Here is a 19,702-nt window from a genome sequence, read left to right on the forward strand (position 1 = left end):
AATGGGTTCTCAACATTGTATTTCAAGGTTACAGGTTCCACTTTCACACTCTGCCAAGGTTAAAAGGAATGCCAAACCTGCCACTAAATCAATGGGCAGAGGCTCAAAAACAAATTACAGCACTCATGGATATGAGAGCTATTCAAAAGGTACCATCACAGGAGCAAGGACAAGGATTTTACTCAAAACTCTTTCTGGTACCCAGAAAGGACAAAGCCTGGAGGCCCATTCTGGATCTTTCATCTCTAAACACTTACATGGATGTTCCGAAATTCAAAATGTTGACATTACAGCAGCTTCTTCCCATGCTGGGCAAGAAAGCCTGGCTCGTGACTTTGGACCTCAAAGAGGCATACCTGCATGTCCCCATCAGACAAAACTGCAGAACATACCTCCGAATCATAGCGGGTTCAATGCACTACCCATTCTCTGCACTGCCCTTTGTCTTATCTACTGCGCCCAGGGTCTTCACAAAGTGCCTGGCATTAGTAATTGCATTTTGCAGACAGAAAGGAATTCAGATTTATCCGTACCTGGACGACTGCCTGATTCAAGCAGAGAGCAAGGACATTCTTCTAAAGCATCTGGCGTTTGTAAAAAAGTTATTAAGTTGCCTGGGGTACACAGTAAACGGAAAGAAATCAAAACTAGTGCCCTCACAAGAGATTATATTCCTGGGTGCCAGCTTGAACACAACGGTCCAGATGGCTTATCTCACGCCAGACAAACAAGGACAACTGACTCAATACTTTCAATTGATGGCAACGAAGACCCAACTCCCTGCAAGAAAAATTCTGCAGGCCTTGGGTTACATGGCATCTTGCATACTACTAATTCCATATGCCAGACTGCATACGTGGAAACTACAATGGTATCTAAAGAATGTATGGTCTCAAAACTGTCGAAGTTTGGAAACAGTTATACCACTAATCCCTTGTCTTCAACAGGAGTTTCAATGGCGGGCTCAAGCTTGTCACCTCAACAAGGGACAGCCTTTTACACAACCCACAGCCAGGCAAACACTGACAACAGATGCATCGGATTACGCCTGGGGAGCACACATGGCAGGCAAATGTATTCAGGGCACGTGGCCTGCAGAACAAAGGCATCTTCACATCAATCAAAAAGAGATGCTAGCTGTACAAAATGTGCTTATAGCTTTCAAGGACCTGCTGCATCCAGGACAACTACTACTAAAGACAGACAACACCACAGTTATGTGGTACATAAACAAGCAAGGGGGCACTCACTCCTACCCCCTATGCAGACAAGCTATGACCTTATGGAACACAGCTATAAATCTTCAAGTTCATCTGCAAGCGCAATTCCTGCCAGGAGATAAAAACACAGTGGCAGACGACTTAAGCAGAAACATCATGGATCCCCACGAATGGGAATTGAATCAACAAATATTCGGAATGATAACACAGAAATGGTGGAGCCCGGACATAGATCTGTTTGCATCCCCAATAAACTGCCAGCTACAAAAATTCTGCACAAGGAGTTACCATCCACAAGCATGGAATGTGGATGCCCTCTCATTCAGCTGGGAGAACCTACAAGCATATGCTTTCCCACCACTACCTCTCCTGCCAAAGGTACTCATAAAAGTCAGGCAGGAAGAGCCAAAGATGATCCTGATTGCACCAGACTGGCCACGCCAGCACTGGTACCCAATCTTAAGGAGCTTAGCACAAGAACCACCCTGGATTTTGCCTCCAATCTCACATCTGCTGACTCAGCACAACAAACAAATACTACACAGCCAGCTAAAGACCTTAAACCTAGCTGCATGGAAGATTCCTTAGTCAAGCAAGCAATGCCTCTCTCCAAAGCTGTTATGGATGTCATTCTGGACGCCAGAAGGCCTAGTACCAGGAAAGCCTATTCGGATAAATGGAAGAGATTCTGTGCCTGGAACCAAGCTCACAGCCTTGACCCTCTTGTCCCAAACATTCCTCAGATACTACAATACTTAACTGAGATGCTGGACAAAGGACTCTCCTTCTCATCCATCAAGATCCACGCCTCTGCCGTCTCTGCTCACTACAACACAGATCCACCAATTTTCTCTAATCCTTTGTTAAAACAGTACCTCAGAGGGGCTAAAAACATAAGACCGCCCCGTAGAGCACCTACTCCAACTTGGAACCTCAACTTTGTTTTGGAGAAGCTAACTTTACCTCCTTTTCAACCAGCCAACACAGCAGAATTAAAATATATCTCTTGGAAAACTGCTCTGCTCCTGGCAATAACATCAGCACGAAGAGTTTCAGAATTACAGGCACTAATGGCAGTGGAACCTTTCCTCATTTTCCACCAGGACAGGATGTCTTTAAGAACTAACCCTACTTTTATGGCAAAGGTGGTATCCAGTGTGGCTCTAAACCAAACTATTCACCTGCCAACTTTTTATCCTAAACCACAGAATAAATGGGAGAGACTACTGCACTCTTTGGACATTCACAGGCAGTTACGCTTCTACTTGGACAAAACCAAAGCTTTCAGAAAATCAGAGCAATTATTGGTAGCATATGCTGCAGGAGCACAGGGAAAAGCCATTTCAAAACAGACTATTTCAAAATGGATAGGACATTGTATACGTTTCTGCTACACATACCATGGAAAACCTGTTCCTAGCAGCATTAGATCTCACTCCACCAGGGCAACAGCCACTTCAACTGCCTTCCTCAGGGGAGTTACCTACCCAAGGATATTTTGGAAGCAGCAACTTGGGAGTTCTGTACATACCTTCACCAAGCATTACCATCTGCCTCTATACTCTAAATCCAGAGCTGGCTTCGCCACTGCAGTGCTGCAGGGCCTTATAGCCACCCCTAATGCCTTATAGAACCAGCCACCCTTCCTCAGCTTTGGGATTCTACCCAAGTGTAATGACTGCAGCAGTGTAACACGATGAACATAGTACAGTTTTGTACCTACCATAAATGTAGATGTTTGAGTGTATACACTGCTGCAGTCCAGGTTACCCTCCCTCCTTCCCCTCTTACTGGCTGGTATGTACCTACATCTTCTACCCTTACTACCTATGGGGAGTATTTGCTGGTAGCTGTAAGTTGTTTTTTGCTTTTCTTATGTATGTTTTATTAGCAATTGGAATTGCCTACCTATTTAGGGGCACCTGACATCTGGGGCAAGAAAAACTGAAGAAAATGGCATCTGCTGCATCTTGTATACCCCTGTCGCACTGACATCAGGGAGGAGGCGACAGCAACCGATGCCGGACCAGGACTTTGGAACTCAGGCCGACTGGGGAACCGCCTGACGGCAGGATAACCCAAGTGTAATGACTGCAGCAGTGTATACACTCGAACATCTACATTTATAGTAGGTACAAAACTGTACTTTTGTGTGTCTAAAATAGATTTAAATAGTGCAACTTGTGTAGCATTACAGCAGTGTTGCAGATTTGGGTGCGAAGTAGCTTGGGAGCGGTATGTTGCTGTGCTTGCCATTTTTTGTACATGACTGAAAATTCACCTGTTTATAGTGGTTTTAATTTCTCAAAGCACACTTAACCTTTAGCAATTCTATTTCAACTCGTGCTACTGTAAAATAATTCCAGTGAACAGCGCACCCAACGTGTTTAGTTTCTGATTTTGTAAGAATGAGGTCAGTAGTAATGTAACTGCAGCATTTGATGTTATCATGATTGTTTAAAACATTTTTTTTTTTTTTTTTTTTTTTTTTAAGAGAGAAAGACTCTGAGTTGAATCAGAAACGTCCACAGTATATCAAAGCAAAGGAGAATACGGCACACAAGATCAAGAAGCTAGAAGCTGCCAAAAAGTCACTTCAGAATGCGCAAAAACTGTATAAGAAACGCAAAGCTGACATGGATGAACTGGAGAAAGAGATGCACTGTGTAGAGAAGGCAAAGCAAGAGTTTGAGGAACGGATGGCTGAGGAGAGTCAGAGCCAGGGAAGGGATCTGACGCTAGAGGAGAACCAGGTAATTGGAGCAATGCTGTAATATTCATGCAAGGGTCTACTTTTTATAGCTGCAAATGGAATGATGATGATTTTTGCTTTTTTGTTGAATTTTGTTATAGGTGAAGAAGTACCACAGATTAAAGGAGGAAGCGAGCAAAAGAGCTGCAACCCTTGCACAGGAGTTGGAGAAATTCAACCGTGATCAGAAAGCTGACCAGGACAGGCTGGACCTAGAAGAGAGGAAAAAAGTTGAAACAGAGGCAAGTTGTGTTTTTAGAACTCCCCTTTCAACCTTCATCATGAAGATGAGCATGCTAAATAATGAGTGACCTCCGAGGCAGAAATGCAAGGAACCATCTCACCCAAACACAACCCCCAAGACACATACCCACATAAACAGTGTGCCACTCAGCCAAAGCCCCTGCGGCAAAACAGTATACCCAATACAATAGTCATATGTGACTCAATAGTAAGGCACACTGACGTCCCACTCACTAGGTTAAATAAGGAGAAAGTTACGGTCAGCTGCCTGTCGGGTGCCAGGATTCGCCACATAATGCATGCACTTTGGTCTCTCCACAACAAGTACAAATATGACTCAGTCATTGTCCATGTTAGTGTGAACAACCTAAGATGTACCTCTCTGAACTACATGAAGAGAGACATGGAGGAGCTCTCAGATCTTGTAGCCCAGGCAGGTGTGACCCTAGTCCCGAGTAGCATACTAGCGTCGCCTAGAATGATACCAGAGTACAAGCAGAAAATGATGGACTTCAACAATTGGGCTATGTTTATGGTGTCATTCAAAGGGGATCCAGTATCTGTCTGCCTGGGATGACATGATCGACAGACTTCGATGCTTTGCCAGATATGGCCTACATCGGTCACCCCTGGGATTCCGCATACTGGAAAATGCTCTTGCCACCCCCATGGTGCCTTTCTAGGCAATGCCCTGAAGACAAATTTACCACTATAACAACTGCAAGCAAACGCAACCTGAGGGTTATGCTACTCATCGCTGGAAGCCTAATCTCAAAATGCACTCGAGTCGCTCATACTGGAGAACATCGACTTCTGTGCAGTAACAGAGACCTGGTTCAAAGCTTCAGAGAGCACCCCAGCACTACCAGGCTACATTGCATATCACACCTTTCGGCCCCTAAACCTGAACTGAAGCCCTAAAGGAGGTGTGGACTGAAGGCCCAAAGGCGGTGGTGTATCCATCTTCATAAAGGACATGCACACCTCCCAAACTGGTTGCCCATCATAGTGCAGCAGAGATACTACAGGTGCAACGAACACTGGATAAAACTGCAATCGAGGTTGTAGTCTGCTCTAGATCCCCAAGACTCCCACTCTGCATTCCTCAACACTCTGGAAAGCATTAAGGTTCAACCCAATACCCTTATACTGGGAGACATTAACTACCCCTCCATTAGCTGGGAAAATTACTCCTGTTCCAACTCATTTGCCCAACGATTTCTGGAGGTCATTAATTCCAACGCCCTGGACCAACTCATTCTCACCCCTACCAGAGGTAGAAACATTCTCGACCTGGTCATTACAAACATGCGGGACGGCTGCTCTACACCAGTAATCAACTCCTCCCTGGTTAGATCTGACCACGAGTTAATCGCAGTCTATATCCTAATCCCACCCTCACCCCCCACCACCACCATGAAAGAAACCACAGTGAAAAACGTCTCCAAAGCCAATTTGAGCTTCTAAAGACAGAAGTGTCAAACTTCATGTCATCCATGCAAACGGGGAAAGGATGTATGGCCGTTGAATCATACACCAAGGCACTGTATGAGCATTTACACAAATGCATGGATCAGGCCATACCAAACAGAACCAAGATCTTGTCCTCCAAAAAAAGGAAGCCAATCTGGTGGTCCTCTGCCATTAACAAACTCTACAACAGAAGGAAAAAACTGTTGCAGAAAAGGGCAAAGTCCCAAGACTGGAAAAATTCCCTTGCAAGTGTCAGCAAAAAACTGAGATCTCTCATCAAATCCTCCAAAGCTAGTTATGAAAACAAAGTTGTACAGATGTTAAAGTTTAACCACAAGGAATTCTTTAGTTATGTCAAGAATCTGCATAACAATACACAGAGGTGCTCTGAGGTACTGCACAACGGCACCACTTATACTGAATCAGCAGATATTGCCAACAGGTTTAGTGCAAACTTTACCCCCCTCACCCCCTAAAGGGCCCATCCCAATACCTGAGGAATGCCAAATCCCTAATATCACAGCTGCTCAGGTAGAAGCTGCACTATCCAAAGCCAAAAATACAGCTTCCATAGGACCTGATAATATACCTGGCTGTGTTCTACACAAATTACAAAGGGAACTGGCACCACACCCGAGTGCCCTGTTCAGCCACAGCCTCACTTCAGGCTTTGTTCCTCCCAAATAGCGCACCGCTACAGTCATTCCACTCCACAAAGGGGGAGCGACTACTGACCCAGGATACTACCGCACTATCAGCCTGATGAGCCAGATCTGCAAGGCCATGGAGCGCATCATTATGGACCTCATAAGTAGGGAACCTTCAAACTCTGGACCTCTCACAGTTTGGGTTTGTGAAGAGCAGATCATGTCTGCTCATCTGATAGACTTCTTCAAATCTGTCTTCAAATCTGGCACCAGACCGGTTGAAGAAGGCAAGGTAGTCCATACAGCCTACCTTGATCTGGCCAAAGCCTTCAACACCATCCCCCACTCAGGGATCATTGACAGACTCGCTAACCTAGGCATTAACCCCTACATCATAAGATGGGTTGACAACTGGCTCACGGACAGAACCCACATGGTGAAAGTAGCAGACTCCAAATCCGACTACTGGGAAGTCACAAGTGGAGTCCAACAGGGATCTGTCCTGGGTCTTCTCCTGTTTGCTATCTACTTCTCTGAAGTTCATGCCACACCAAAGGACTCTGGTTGACCAAATTCGCAGATGACTGCAAAATGGGAGCTATTATTGATTCTCAAGCTGACGTTGACATCCTACAAAAAGGCTTCACAAACATGACTGATGCCAGAACCATGGTCTTAAACTCAATGCTAAAAAGTGCATCATTATCCCCTTTGGGAAAAACACGGTGCCGACGAACTACCCCATTGACAGTAGCCCTCTCAACTCTCAAGGTGTGATAAGAGATCTAGAGACACAAGTAGATAGCAACCTCTCCTTCGACAACCATGTTGCCACTGTAGTTAGAAAGTCCTTCTATGTGGCACACCTCATTACCAAAGGTTTCTCATCCAGGAAGAAAGAAGTCATAATCCCTCTCTACTCATCCCTCATTAGACCCATTGTAATGAGTACAGTGCCCCATTTGGCATGTACCTCACTAGACACCTGCTAAAATGTGAGAGGCCACAAAAATTCCTCACAGAGGATCCTAGGACTCCAACACATGCCCTATACAGACAAACTCCAGCTATGCTCTGTCTCATATCACCTACTTAGAGGCAATTTCTGCTTGGCATACAAAGCCATGTCTGACCCAGTGTTGCTAGACATGCTTCATCTGAAAAAGTCTCGATCCCTCTGCACCACATGCTCCAAAGACCTCAACCTCATCACCACATTTAAACAGAACCTGCTGGAGGAACAGGTTCCTAGCCCAAAGACTTCCCATACTCTGGAATAATCTCCCCGTTCATGTCAAGCAGAGCACTTCACTAGCCCTCTTCAAGAAAAGTCTTGACAAATGGATGGGTAACAGGAAATTCCCCACGGGGATCACTTCAACAGCTTGCTCGATAGGGGCACAAGGAACTAACGTCCGAAAACAGGGCGACTGGGAATATTCTTGGGCTAGGCTTTTGTTGGCTCCAGGGCCATTAGCCTATTACTTACCTATGAACCTATTATAGAAAGGTGTTGGTGGCATATGGGGTATAAATATATGTCGCACCATTCCATCTGTCCTTGCTTTAGCATTTCGGAATCTGGATTGGAGAGTTCCACCAGCATTTCTCAATTGTAAAGTTAGTCAAAGCAGCATTATGAGCAACGTAGACAAACCCTTACAAGTAACAGTTTATAGCAAGTTACTTTAACACTTTGGAGAACTGAGATAAAACTTTGGGCACTTTGAGTGATGCCTTTACCACCCCACCCTCACCCCCATGTTGTCACACTGACTAGTTAAGAGTATTTCTGAAGCTGTGTTGTTAAAATTCCATTATGATAAGAAACTGCACTGCTGAAACATCTGTGGAGATTAATCCCTTTTGGTGTTCCCATTTTCTGATGTTCACCTATTTTTAAACTTACAATGCATAGAAAATACCACATTTACCCTAGTGGACTGATTGTCGAACAGCAAAGAAAGATATTGGAATTCTGTTCTGCGAAGCAGTAGCATACTAGTCTGTGTACTGATGTATTTGTTCGTATCGAAAAATGCACCGAGAAGTGTACCTTGTGCATTAAAAATGCTGTTTTGTAAATTGTCAGTGTGTGTGCCTCTTTAGAACAAAGCATGACTGCTAGTAAATACTTTGACTTGATATCCTTTCTCTGCCAACCACCATTCCTTCTGCAACCTAGTTAACAGGTTTTATTCTTTCTGGGGTGAGAGCTGATCACAGAAGGCCATCATTTAGGCAGCCATATTTTTTTTCTGACTAAGCCCTAACCCCCCCCCCCCCCCCCCCACATCCCTATTGGCCTCTCATGTATGCCTGATTCCAGCTACAGCATGTGCTGTTTGATCTGCACATGCCTTTCACAGTTCAGTTGCTAGTAGCATAGGCATAGTATATGTAGCCTTTACTAGGTGTCGGTACAGCTGTCGGCCTAACTGCCTGTCTTGTCTCAGGATGGGCAAGCCAATGTTGGATGCTCTGTACCATACTTCCTCTTTGGCCCCCCCAGAGTTCTGATTACTAGTTGATCATGGGTTATCTGGGTTTTGATAAAGGTTTCATCTTTCTGCACCATGGACCGAACCATTTGGACTTTCACTTTAAGAAACTGTGCTTGTTTGAGGAATGTTTTGTAGTTAATTCACAGGGACTGAAAATAGAAGTTAGTTGATATGGTTTGCCTTCCTGCAAATGCACCTATGTGCTGTAGGTGGAAGGGTAGTTATGAGCATTTGAGCAGATGATTAAACAAGTTCATAAGCTTGCCCTTCTATCCTTTGATTATGTAAAGTCCCACCAAGCCACTCTGAGATGGTGTTACCAGTATGTTGGACCTTTTAACAAGATTATTTTGACGTAGGCAATTGAGATTACTTGCATAACTGATGCTGTATTGTTCTGAAAGTTTCTTGGCCCTGTGTATGTGTTGCTTTCTTTTATTCAATGCCACCTTGATATCCCGAGCAGAGTTTGGGTTCCTTTAACACAAAAAGCATGCCAAGGTATTGTGAGGTTGGATGGGTAACCTGCTTTGTGTTAAATGTGGACCTGTTAAGTGTTCTGTCCTGTTAGTGTAGGAACACTGAAGTTAAGTGATTAGCTTATTTTACTCTGTGCAGGGATGAACTGTTGAGATATAAATTTGAGCTTACTTGGGAGACTCACTGCAGTAGATGGACACTTGATTACTCCTTCAAAAGCTCTCAGTGCACAGTCTTCCTGTACAGCATCTAGCCGGAGTCATTGTTGTGTTTTGTGGCGGGAGGACTAAGTTAAATGAACATAAGGACAGCTGTTTTGTAGTTGGGGTAACCTTTCCTACATTCAAGGGGGGGGGGACTGACATACATTTAGATATCCATGGATAACCCTGAGCATGATAGCAGAGGTGCTGTCTTAGTGCCAACTCTTGAATTGAGACCCAGAGGTGTGGATGCCATCCTTATTACCTGTCCCGCAGTATCTAACTGCTCTTCGTACTCATATGGAGTAGGTGGACTCAAGTCCCAGAGGTGTGGTTCTAAAGCCAAACTCCAGCCCAGGGAGTATGGACTTATTCTACACTGGAGCTAATTCATTTCTTTAGCTTATGTGCCTCTGCTGGCTGTCTCACAACCATTGCATGCATAAATATATATAATAATTTTTTTTGCATATTTTAATTGTATTTATTTCCTTATTTGTATTCTGTTAAGTACGTGGTAGGAGATGAGCACAGATGTCCTTCGTGTTTCACTGTTGCAGTCATTACACTTGGGTTATCCTGCTGGCAGACTACCCTCAGTCAGCCTGAATTCCAAAGTCTAGGTCCGGCATCGGTTGCTGTCGCCTCTTCCCTGATGTCAGTGCGCCAGGGGTATAAAAGATGCAGCCAACGCCATTTTCTTCAGTTTTCTTGCCGTGCGGTGCCCGAAGCAGAAGCAGTTCGCAAGTGCAGGTCGGCCGACTCCTGAGATTTTCTTGTTCGAATTTCAGATCCAAAGTCTTCATTAAAAGCTAAGTACCCCGATGGGGAAAACTTTTTTCTTGCTCCAGACCGATGTCAGAAAAAGTTAATTGTATTTCTTGTGGGAAGCAAATACCTCATAAGGACTTTCATTCTTACTGTATTCCTTGCCTAGGCCCTGACCACGACGTTGCTGTCGGTTTTTTGCCAGATTTAACCAACGCGCTATTAAGCGTCGGTATGATTTTGCATTTCCCTATTTTGGCAGAAGATTTAATTACAATATTCCGTCGGATAGCTATCTGACTACCGGAATTCACAAGAAACGCTTGGGGCCAGACCACGATGTCTCAGCCTGCCGTTTTTGTGCTAGGTTTAACAAGCGCACTATTAAGCGCCGGGTGGAGTTCGCCCTTCATTCTTTTGGCAAAAAATTTAATTATATCATGTCGTCGGATGTACCGACGTCAGTTTTAGGCCAAAGACGCAAGGATAAGGATAGACATCCGAGGCCTGCACCGAGTACTGAGAACACGCTTAGGCCGATTACCGGTTCTCAGCGAGGCACTTACGCAGCCCCTGACTACCGATGAAACTATTTTACCGGCGACTTCAGTACCCGAGGCCGCAGGATCCTCGGTCTCCATTCCCACTGCAGATACCAACGCCACTCTTGGCGGGGAAACCGAAATTTTAGCGAGGCCTGCCATTTCTGAAGGTGTTTTCAGGCCTACCACCTGCTCTATTAAATCATTCACTAAGTCTAAAGCTGCAATGAAAATTAAAAAACAAGGGCCTCAGACCCCCTCTCAAGGCCCCATGCCTAAAAAAACAGATGCTTAAAATGGCTGAGGATTTGATTACTCTCATCAATGGTTCTCAAACCCCCTCAGGCAAAATGCCCAGGTTGGAGGAAGACTACCCTTCCTCAGACCAGGCTTCTATTACTTCAGCCCATTCTGAGGACCAGGATTTCACCTACTCCCCATTTGAAGACTGTGATTCTGAGGAGTCTATTCCCTCGGTCTCCTTCCCACCCCCCCCCCCCCCCCGAGGACTTCTCTTTTGGGGAAACCCTGCATACATTGAGAGAGCACTTCCACTGGGAAGGCCAAGATTACTCAGATTCCAAGAAAAGGCTCAGGGAATTTCTACTACTTCCCCAGCATAGGCCCCTGGCTATTCCTCCTGTCTTAGATATTTTGGATGATGTGTACGCAGAAGCCAGTCTTAATCCAGACTCATTACCTCCAGCCCCTGTTAAACCAGACAGATATTACCGGGTTCCTGATTCTCACCAGTTCCTTTTATAAAAGCCATACTGCTGGCCCAGAAACAATTTCACAGGGTCCCAAGGGGATTAAGGCCTCTACTGCTAAAAACCCTTTGCCTTCAGAGAGAGATTCTAGAGCATTAGAAAGGTGGGGGGGGGGAAGGTGTATACATCAGCCACTTTAACCATGAGGGCATTAAACTGTCAATTTCATATGTTAAAATACCAACAGTTCTTGCTATCACAGCTGAAAGGCAAAATGACACAAACAGAACAGCCAGACTTGAAAGAGTTGCAGGATTTGTTGCATGGAGCAGAACAAGTGGGGAAACATACCTTGCAGTGTGGTTTTGATGCTTTAGAGGCCTCATGCAGAGGTGCTGTCACGGGGTCTGTCATACGTAGACATGCTTGGCTCAAAGAGCAAACCTTACCAGATCATGTCAAAGCAAAGTTATTAGATGCACCACTACAAAAAGATGAACTGTTCGGTGCTAAAGCTGAGGAGGTACTAAAGAAAATGGAGGAAAAAGCGAAATCTATGCCAACAGTTAAAGATTTCTTGCAGGTGCAGCCTCCACGGTTCAGCAGAAACTGGCCTTCAAAAAATTGGTCCTTTACAGCCACAGATAGACCCCAAAGGGGCAGATACAGACGCCCAAGGGGTAGAGGACAACCTCAAGGATCTTACAGAGCTAGACAGTGGCAAACACCAGCCCCCAGAGGTGGAGAGAAGATAGACCACAGTCATTTAGAAAACAAATGCAATGACTTTCCCCTATGCCTGCCAAACAAAGATATAATGGCAGCACCTTTGGGCGGAAAACTGGCCTTATTTTCAAAAAACTGGCACATTGTTACACAGGACAAATGGATTCTGGATATTATAGACAGAGGATACAGGTTCCACTTTCACACCCTTCCAAAAATGAGAGGCATGCCAAACCTGCCACAAAATCAATGGGCAGCGGCACAAAGACAAATTTCCACTCTCATGGATATGAAAGCAATTCAAGAGGTACCTGCAAAAGAACAAGGTCAAGGTTTTTATTCAAGGCTATTTCTGGTACCAAGGAAGGACAAAGATTGGAGACCCATCTTAGACCTATCTATTCTAAACACATATCTAGAGGTACCAAAATTCAAGATGCTCACATTACAGCAGCTTCTTCCCATGCTGGGCAAGGAGTCTTGGCTGGTAACGTTGGACCTCAAGGAGGCATACCTGCATGTCCCTATCAGACAAGATTGCAGAAGATACCTCAGATTTCTTGCAGGTTCAACCCATTACCAATTCTCTGCATTGCCCTTTGGCTTATCTACTGCGCCCAGAGTGTTTATGAAATGCCTTGCATCAGTAATTGCCTTCTGCAGACGAGGAATCCAAATCTACCCATATCTGGACGACTGCCTGATCCAAGCAGACAGAAAGGACCTCCTATTGCAACATCTGGCGTTTGTAATAAAACTGTTAAACTGCCTGGGGTACACAGTGAACAAAAAGAAATCAAAACTAATACCTTCTCAACAGATAATTTTCCTGGGTGCCAGCTTAAATACAACAACCCAGATGGCCTACCTCACGCCAGACAAACAAGGGCAACTGTCTCAATACTACAACAAAATGGCAACTTTAACCAGGCTAACTGCAAGGAAAATCCTGCAGGCTCTGTTCATGGCATCTTGCATCCTACCAATACCATTTGCAAAGCTGCATATGAGGAAACTACAATGGTACCTAAAAAACTTATGGTCTCAGCACAGCCACAGCTTGGAAACAATTATACCACTCATTCCATGCCTTCAAAAGGAATTTTTGTGGTGGGCTCAAGCATGCCAAAGAAACACAGGTCTTCCTTTCTGTTTACCACAAGCAACTCAAATCATCACAACAGACGCCTCAGACTATGCCTGGGGAGCACACATGGCAGGTCAGTGTATTCAGGGAAAATGGTCCCAAAAAGAGATGCGCCTACACATCAACCAAAAGGAGATGCTAGCCGTATAAAATGCTCTTATGACCTTCAAAGACCTACTGCATCCAGGCCAGCTATTAATAAGGACAGACAACACCACAGTCATGTGGTACATAAACAAACAGGGGAACATTCATACCCCCTGTGCAGGCAAGCCATGACCCTGTGGAACACAGCACTGGAATTGCAAATTCAACTACAGGCACAATTCCTGCCAGGGAAGGAAAACACACTGGCAGACAACTTAAGCAGAAATATGACAGACCCACACAAATGGAAGTTGCATCCTCAAGTCTTCTCAAAGATAACTCAGGCATGGGGACAGCCAGACATAGATCTATTCGCTACCCACAGAAATTACCAGTTGGAAAAATTCTGCTCAAGGACCTATCATCCACAGGCCTGGAAAGTGGACGCACTCTCTTTCAATTGGACAACATTGACAGTCTACGCCTTCCCGCCTCTACCTCTACTGGCCAAAGTCCTATTAAAAACCAGAGCAGAGAGGCCACAAATGATTCTCATTGCTCCAGACTGGCCACAACAGCACTGGTATCCTCTCCTAAAGAGCCTGTCACACTCACCACCATGGATCCTTCCTCAAGTTCCTCTTCTGTTGTCCCAGCACCACTACAAGACCCTTCACAGCCAGCTCAGAACTCTAAATCTGGCTGCATGGAGAATACCTTAGTTTACCAACAAACTCTCCTCTCCAAGGAGGTACAGGATGTCATCTTGGAGGCCAGGAGACCCTCTACTAGAAAAACCTACTCCGCCAAATGGAAACTATTTTGCTCCTGGAATCAAGCAAAGGGTCAGAATCCTTTGGTAATAAATATGCCTCAGATTTTATAGTACCTAACCGAGTTGTTAAACAGTGGCCTCTCCTTCTCTTCCATCAAGATCCACGCTTCAGCCATTTCAGCACAATACAATACGGATCCTCCTTTATTCTCACATCCTCTATTAAGGCAGTTCCTCAGAGGGGCAAAAAATATAAAACCCCCACGGAAACCACCAGCTCCAGCTTGGGACCTCAACTTCGTATTGGAGAAGCTGACACTGCCTCCTTTTGAGCCGGCTTCTTCAGCAGAGCTACAATACTTGTCATGGAAAACAGCCTTCCTTCTGGCTATTACTTCAGCACGCAGGGTTTCGGAGTTACAGGCCCTCATGGCTGTGCAACCATTCATCATTTTCCATCAGGACAGGGTTTCCTTACGAACCAACCCTACCTTCTTGCCAAAGGTAGTATCCAGTGTGGCTTTGAATCAGTCTGTTCATTTACCTACCTTTTATCCAAATCCACAGAACAAAGGGGAGAGACTACTACATTCCTTGGACATTCACAGGCAACTTCGTTATTACTTGGACAGAACAAAGTCATTCAGAAAATCTGAGCAGCTGTTTGTGTCCTATGCTACAAGTGTTCAAGGAAAGGCTATTTCCAAACAGACTATTTCAAAATGGATAGCCCACTGCATACGCTTTTGTTATTCATTTCATGGAAAATCAGTGCCTGTATACATCAGATCCCACTCCACCAGGGCTACAGCTACCTCAGCAGCTTTCCTCAGGGGGGTCCCTACCAAGGACATTTTGGAAGCAGCTACTTGGAGTTCAGTGCACACTTTCTCCAAGCACTACCACCTTCCACTATACTCAAAATCTAGAGCGGGCTTTGCCACAGCAGTCCTGCAGGGCATTCTAGCCCCTCCTAATTCCGCCTAGTACCAGCCACTCTTACTTAGCTTTGGGATTCTACCCAAGTGTGATGACTGCAGCTGTATGCACGATGAACATAGTACAGTTTTGTACCTACCATAAATGTAGATGTTAGAGTGCTCATACAGCTGCAGTCCAGGTTACCCTCCCTCCATCCCCTCTTAGGACAGGGCTTATGACAAACACCTTTAACATACAACCTATTTGGGGTATTCCTTTATGGTGTATTTGCTTGCAACTACTGTTTTGATTGATCTACTTATGTATGTTTGCATGACATCATGTTTTGCCTTCCTTTCTGGGGGCACCTGACATCTGGGGCAAGAAAAAATGAAGAAAATGGCGTCGGCTGCCTGACGTCAGGGAAGAAGCTACGACAACCGATGCCGGACCTAGACTTTGGAATTCAGCCGACAGACGACCCGCCTGATGGCAGGATAACCCAAGTGTGATGACTGCAGCTGTATGAGCACTCTAACATCTACATTTATGGTAGGTACAAAACTGTACTTTGCAGTCCAGGTTACCCACCCACCATCCCCCATCTCTTTGCTGGAACTTATCTGCACTTCTCTAATCTGTACAACCTATGTGGTGTATTTGCTTGTAGATGAAGGTATAATATATATATCTGAAGTAGGATATTCATTTGTCTGCAACCTGTGGGTTATGGATCCGATATCGGATCCGAACCGGCATGGTTTTCCAGCTATGGATCCAAGCTCTCAGCTCCTCCCCTCACCCATAATGCCCTGCTCTACCCTCATGACCCCAGATCTTGTTTGCCGCGCTGGTAACTGGATGTGGGTACATAGCTCTCAGCTAAGTGAACTCTTTTCTTGTTTAAAAATAGAAATTTTTTTGATTCTTTGACTAAATTTGTGTGAAAGTATTAGGTTTCCCTTTAATATAGACTATTTTGAGTTTATTTTAAGTTAAAGTAAATAATTTTTATTCCCTCCTCGCTGTTGTAGAGTGTGTGTGTAGGCCTGTGTGTTTTTTGTTGTTTAAGTTACTTTCTGTAACTTTAGGTATTATAGATTATGGCTGACCAGCCTAAATCTATATTTTCGAAATGCTCCGAGTGTGGCCATAAGCTCTCACCGGCTGATGGCCACACTCGGTGTGTTAAGTGTCTTGGGGTTGAACACCTCACATCTGGTTGTTCCATTTGTGCAGGGTTCAACCCCAGGGCACTGAGGGAGCGGAGGTCCAAGCTGGTCTTGGCGGGTCTTTTACCGCCAGACTCGGCTCCGGCCTCCGCTCCTTCGGGGACTACTGTGCCTGCAGTTGTTCCCCCTGTGGCACCCCCTCCTGCTCCTGGGACTCAAACTCCCGCTTCTGGAGAGGAGAGGGATGCTGCTAAAAAGGACCGGAGGGAGAAGCACCACAAGCGGGCCGAGACCTCTGTTTCGCCCGCCAGCCAAGCGGCTTCTCCCGGCTCCGTTGTCGGTTCGGTCTCCTCCTTCTCGGCTCCGGTCCCCTGTGTGCTTCTCACCGGGTCCTGAGGAGGAGGAGACCCGATCTCCGTCGAGGCTATCGAGGAGGCACTCCAGGCCTACCTCGGTAGCCTCTTCGAGATCTACCCATAGCCTTTCTGATGCTGATCTGGACCGGATGATGAGAAGGTTCATCCAGGCCCAGAATCAGATGGGAGTGCTCTTGCCTCCCCTCCGGGAGCTCAACACCCTTTTAAGCCTATTGCTCCTTCTCCGACCCGCTATCCGGGTTCGAGCAACTGGAGCCGAGCAGCCGAGCCGGGGAAGGTCGGAGCCGATAGTACTTGGTACCGGACCCGACCCTGCCCTCGAGTGCGTCGGACCCGATCTCTCGGAGCCTGGATCCGAGCCGGATCCGGGGGGATCAGTGCTCCTTCGGCGCCGTCTGTGTCGGAGCGCACTGTCCCTTCGGATCCGAGTGCTTCAGCGCCGGCTCCGGTGCACTCTTCGGATCCGAGGGGAGCCGATTGTCGGATCCTTTGGTCGAGGTCGGCTCCCCTTCGGCCTTTGATGTAGTGGAGAGGGCTCTGTTGAGGGTCTCCGGACCCCGGCACTTGCTTCGCTCCGTCCCGCTCCCTCTGCACTGGGCCAGGCTTCCACCATCCGGCCCCTGGGACAGCCCGTTTCTGTGCCCCAAGTTGCTCCTATGGAGCAAATTGCTGCTGCGAGGACTCCTCTGACAACCCCCAGAGGAGGCCCTCGCAAGCATACGTGCAAAGGAGGCACATTGACTCCCGAGTCTCTCACAGAAGACACGGACTTGGAGGAAGGAAGGCTCCCCACGGTCACCCCGAGGATGTCTCCTTTGGAGACATCATGGAAATGCTCCGTATTAGGGGTGGTCTGCCCCAAGTCTTCCTCGGACGAGTCCGTGTTCTTGGAGGCATTTGAAGCGGGCCCGTCTACCTCTTGGGTGTCCCCTGCCGACCCCTGGTGGACCTTATTACCACCAGGGCGTGGAAGGAACCGGACACCGTGGAGCCAATTCCCAAAAGACCGGATAGGATCCTTAGTCCGCCTCCGACAGGACCCATTGGAGTAAGGGGCCTCCTGTAGATGCCATGTTGATGGCGGCGGCCACAAAGAGGGAACTGGCTCAGGAGAGTCCTCAGTCCACCCACCGAGCAAGGAGTCTCGGATGATGGACCGCTTGGGAAGCGGATGTTCAGTTCGGCGACCTTCTCGGTAAGGCGCTGAACTATTTGGCACATGTTATTCGGATGCAGCGAGATCTTATTAAGGAATACGCTGCATCCCCTGAGTCCATTTCGGAGGAGGACAGAGTTCTGCACTCCACCAAAATGGCCACTCTTAGGTCAGTTACAAATACTTCTATCGGCTACTCTCCCATGCAACGGAGGCGCTAGAGCTGCGGGACAGGACTGGTCACTAGACGTCAGGCCTGGCTCCGTCCTGCGATTTTTCTGAGCCCTTCAAGGCGTCTTGCGAGCCCCCTTTGATGGTTCTGCTCTGTTTGGCAAGACCGTTCGCGACGTTGACCCAGAGCGAGAAGGACGGAAGACGCTGTCTGCCGTCGAATCCGCTTCTCTGCACCCCAGAGGCCCTATTCTAGGAACCAAAAGGGTCAGAAGAAGATGTGGTTCCGAAGTCGCAGCAGTCCCAGCCTGCTCGGACAACCAGTCCTTCCGTGGCAGAGGAGGACAAGGAGGACGCCGCCCTAGAGGCAGAGGGGCTCCCAGAAACTTCGGGTCCAGGGAACCTTTCTCTGAACGGCCGCAGCAACCCTGAGGGTTGCCCGACTGCTCTACTCTGGAGGCAGTCGGGGCGTTGGGCACCTAGCGGCATGGGAGTCCATAACATCGGACCGCTGGGTTCTCCAAATCATATCCAGGGATATCGCATTCCTTTCCTTCACCTTCCAAAGTTGAAGTCCCTCCCAGGCGTCCCACCCGGTCAGCGGGAGGCTGCTTTGGCAGAAATTGGCCATCTGCTAAAGAAAAGAGCCATCCAGCCCGTTCCCCAGACCAGATCGGATCAGGGTTCTACTCCAGATTCTTTTAGTGCCAAAAAGACGGGGAACTAAGACCAATCCTAGACCTCTCTCTCTTGAATCTGGCAGTCCCCAAAGAAAAATTCCGAATGGTCACTCTGCAATCTATTCTCCCCTTCTGGGAGAAAATCACTGGATGTGCTCGATAGATCTCAAGGACGCGTACTACCACATCCTGATGGACAGGCGCTCAGGAGGTTTCTCCGCTTCGGCTGGGAGCCAGTCACTACCAGTTCGGGTCCTTCCCTTTGGTCTCACCACAGCCCCAGGGTGTTCACCAAAGTACTAGCAGTGGTAGCGGCCCACCTGAGGCTTCAGGGGTGCAGGTCTTTCCCTACCTGGACGACTGGCTCCTTACGCCCCAACAAGGCATCTACTTCTCTTGGCGAGACTCCTTTCTCCATCTTGCTCCATTTCTGGGCATCACAATAAATATAAAAAGTCCAACCTGGCCCACATAGCTCTTAGATTTCATAGGGGCCAGACTAGACACAAGGAGTTTACGAGCCTTCCTCACTGCGGACAGAGTTCTAAATCTGCAGCTCCAGGTGCGGGCCATTCTCCATTCAAGTTCTGTTCCAGCGGAGTTGGTCCTGCGGGCTCTAGGGTCCATGGCTTCGGCTATAGCACTTCTTCCTCTTGCCAGGCTCAATATGCATTCTGCAGTGGACGCTCTTAGTACAGTGGTCATACCTTGCTCTCCCCATGCATCATCCCATAGCGATCAGCAAGGCTTGCAAGCGGTCCCTCTTGTGGTGGCTCCATTCCCGGATCTCCACGAGGGTCGCCCATTTTGTGCTTCTCCCCTCTCGCCACGGTGACCACGGACGCCTCCGCCTCGGGTGGGGGCACTTTGGGCGGACAGTCCAAGGCACGTGGAGCGATTCAGAGACCTTACTGCATATCAATGTTCTAGAGATGAGAGCAGTGCTCT

At 47.0% G+C, this 19,702-nt stretch overlaps 1 protein-coding gene across 1 annotated transcript in view; it reads left to right on the forward strand.

Moving 5' to 3' along the window:
* SMC1A (structural maintenance of chromosomes 1A) overlaps positions 1–19,702 on the forward strand; it is a 1,753,330-nt gene that overhangs the window by 328,787 nt on the left and 1,404,841 nt on the right. The window contains exons 9-10 of the mRNA XM_044060554.1: positions 3,715–3,973; positions 4,074–4,214. Coding sequence (XP_043916489.1) covers positions 3,715–3,973; positions 4,074–4,214 — 400 coding nt within the window. The remainder of the gene's footprint in view (positions 1–3,714; positions 3,974–4,073; positions 4,215–19,702) is intronic.

Source organism: Protopterus annectens, chromosome 1.part0 (assembly GCF_019279795.1).
Source record: "Protopterus annectens isolate FY-2018-M chromosome 1.part0, PAN1.0, whole genome shotgun sequence".
Classification (NCBI taxonomy): Eukaryota; Metazoa; Chordata; order Ceratodontiformes; family Protopteridae; genus Protopterus; species Protopterus annectens.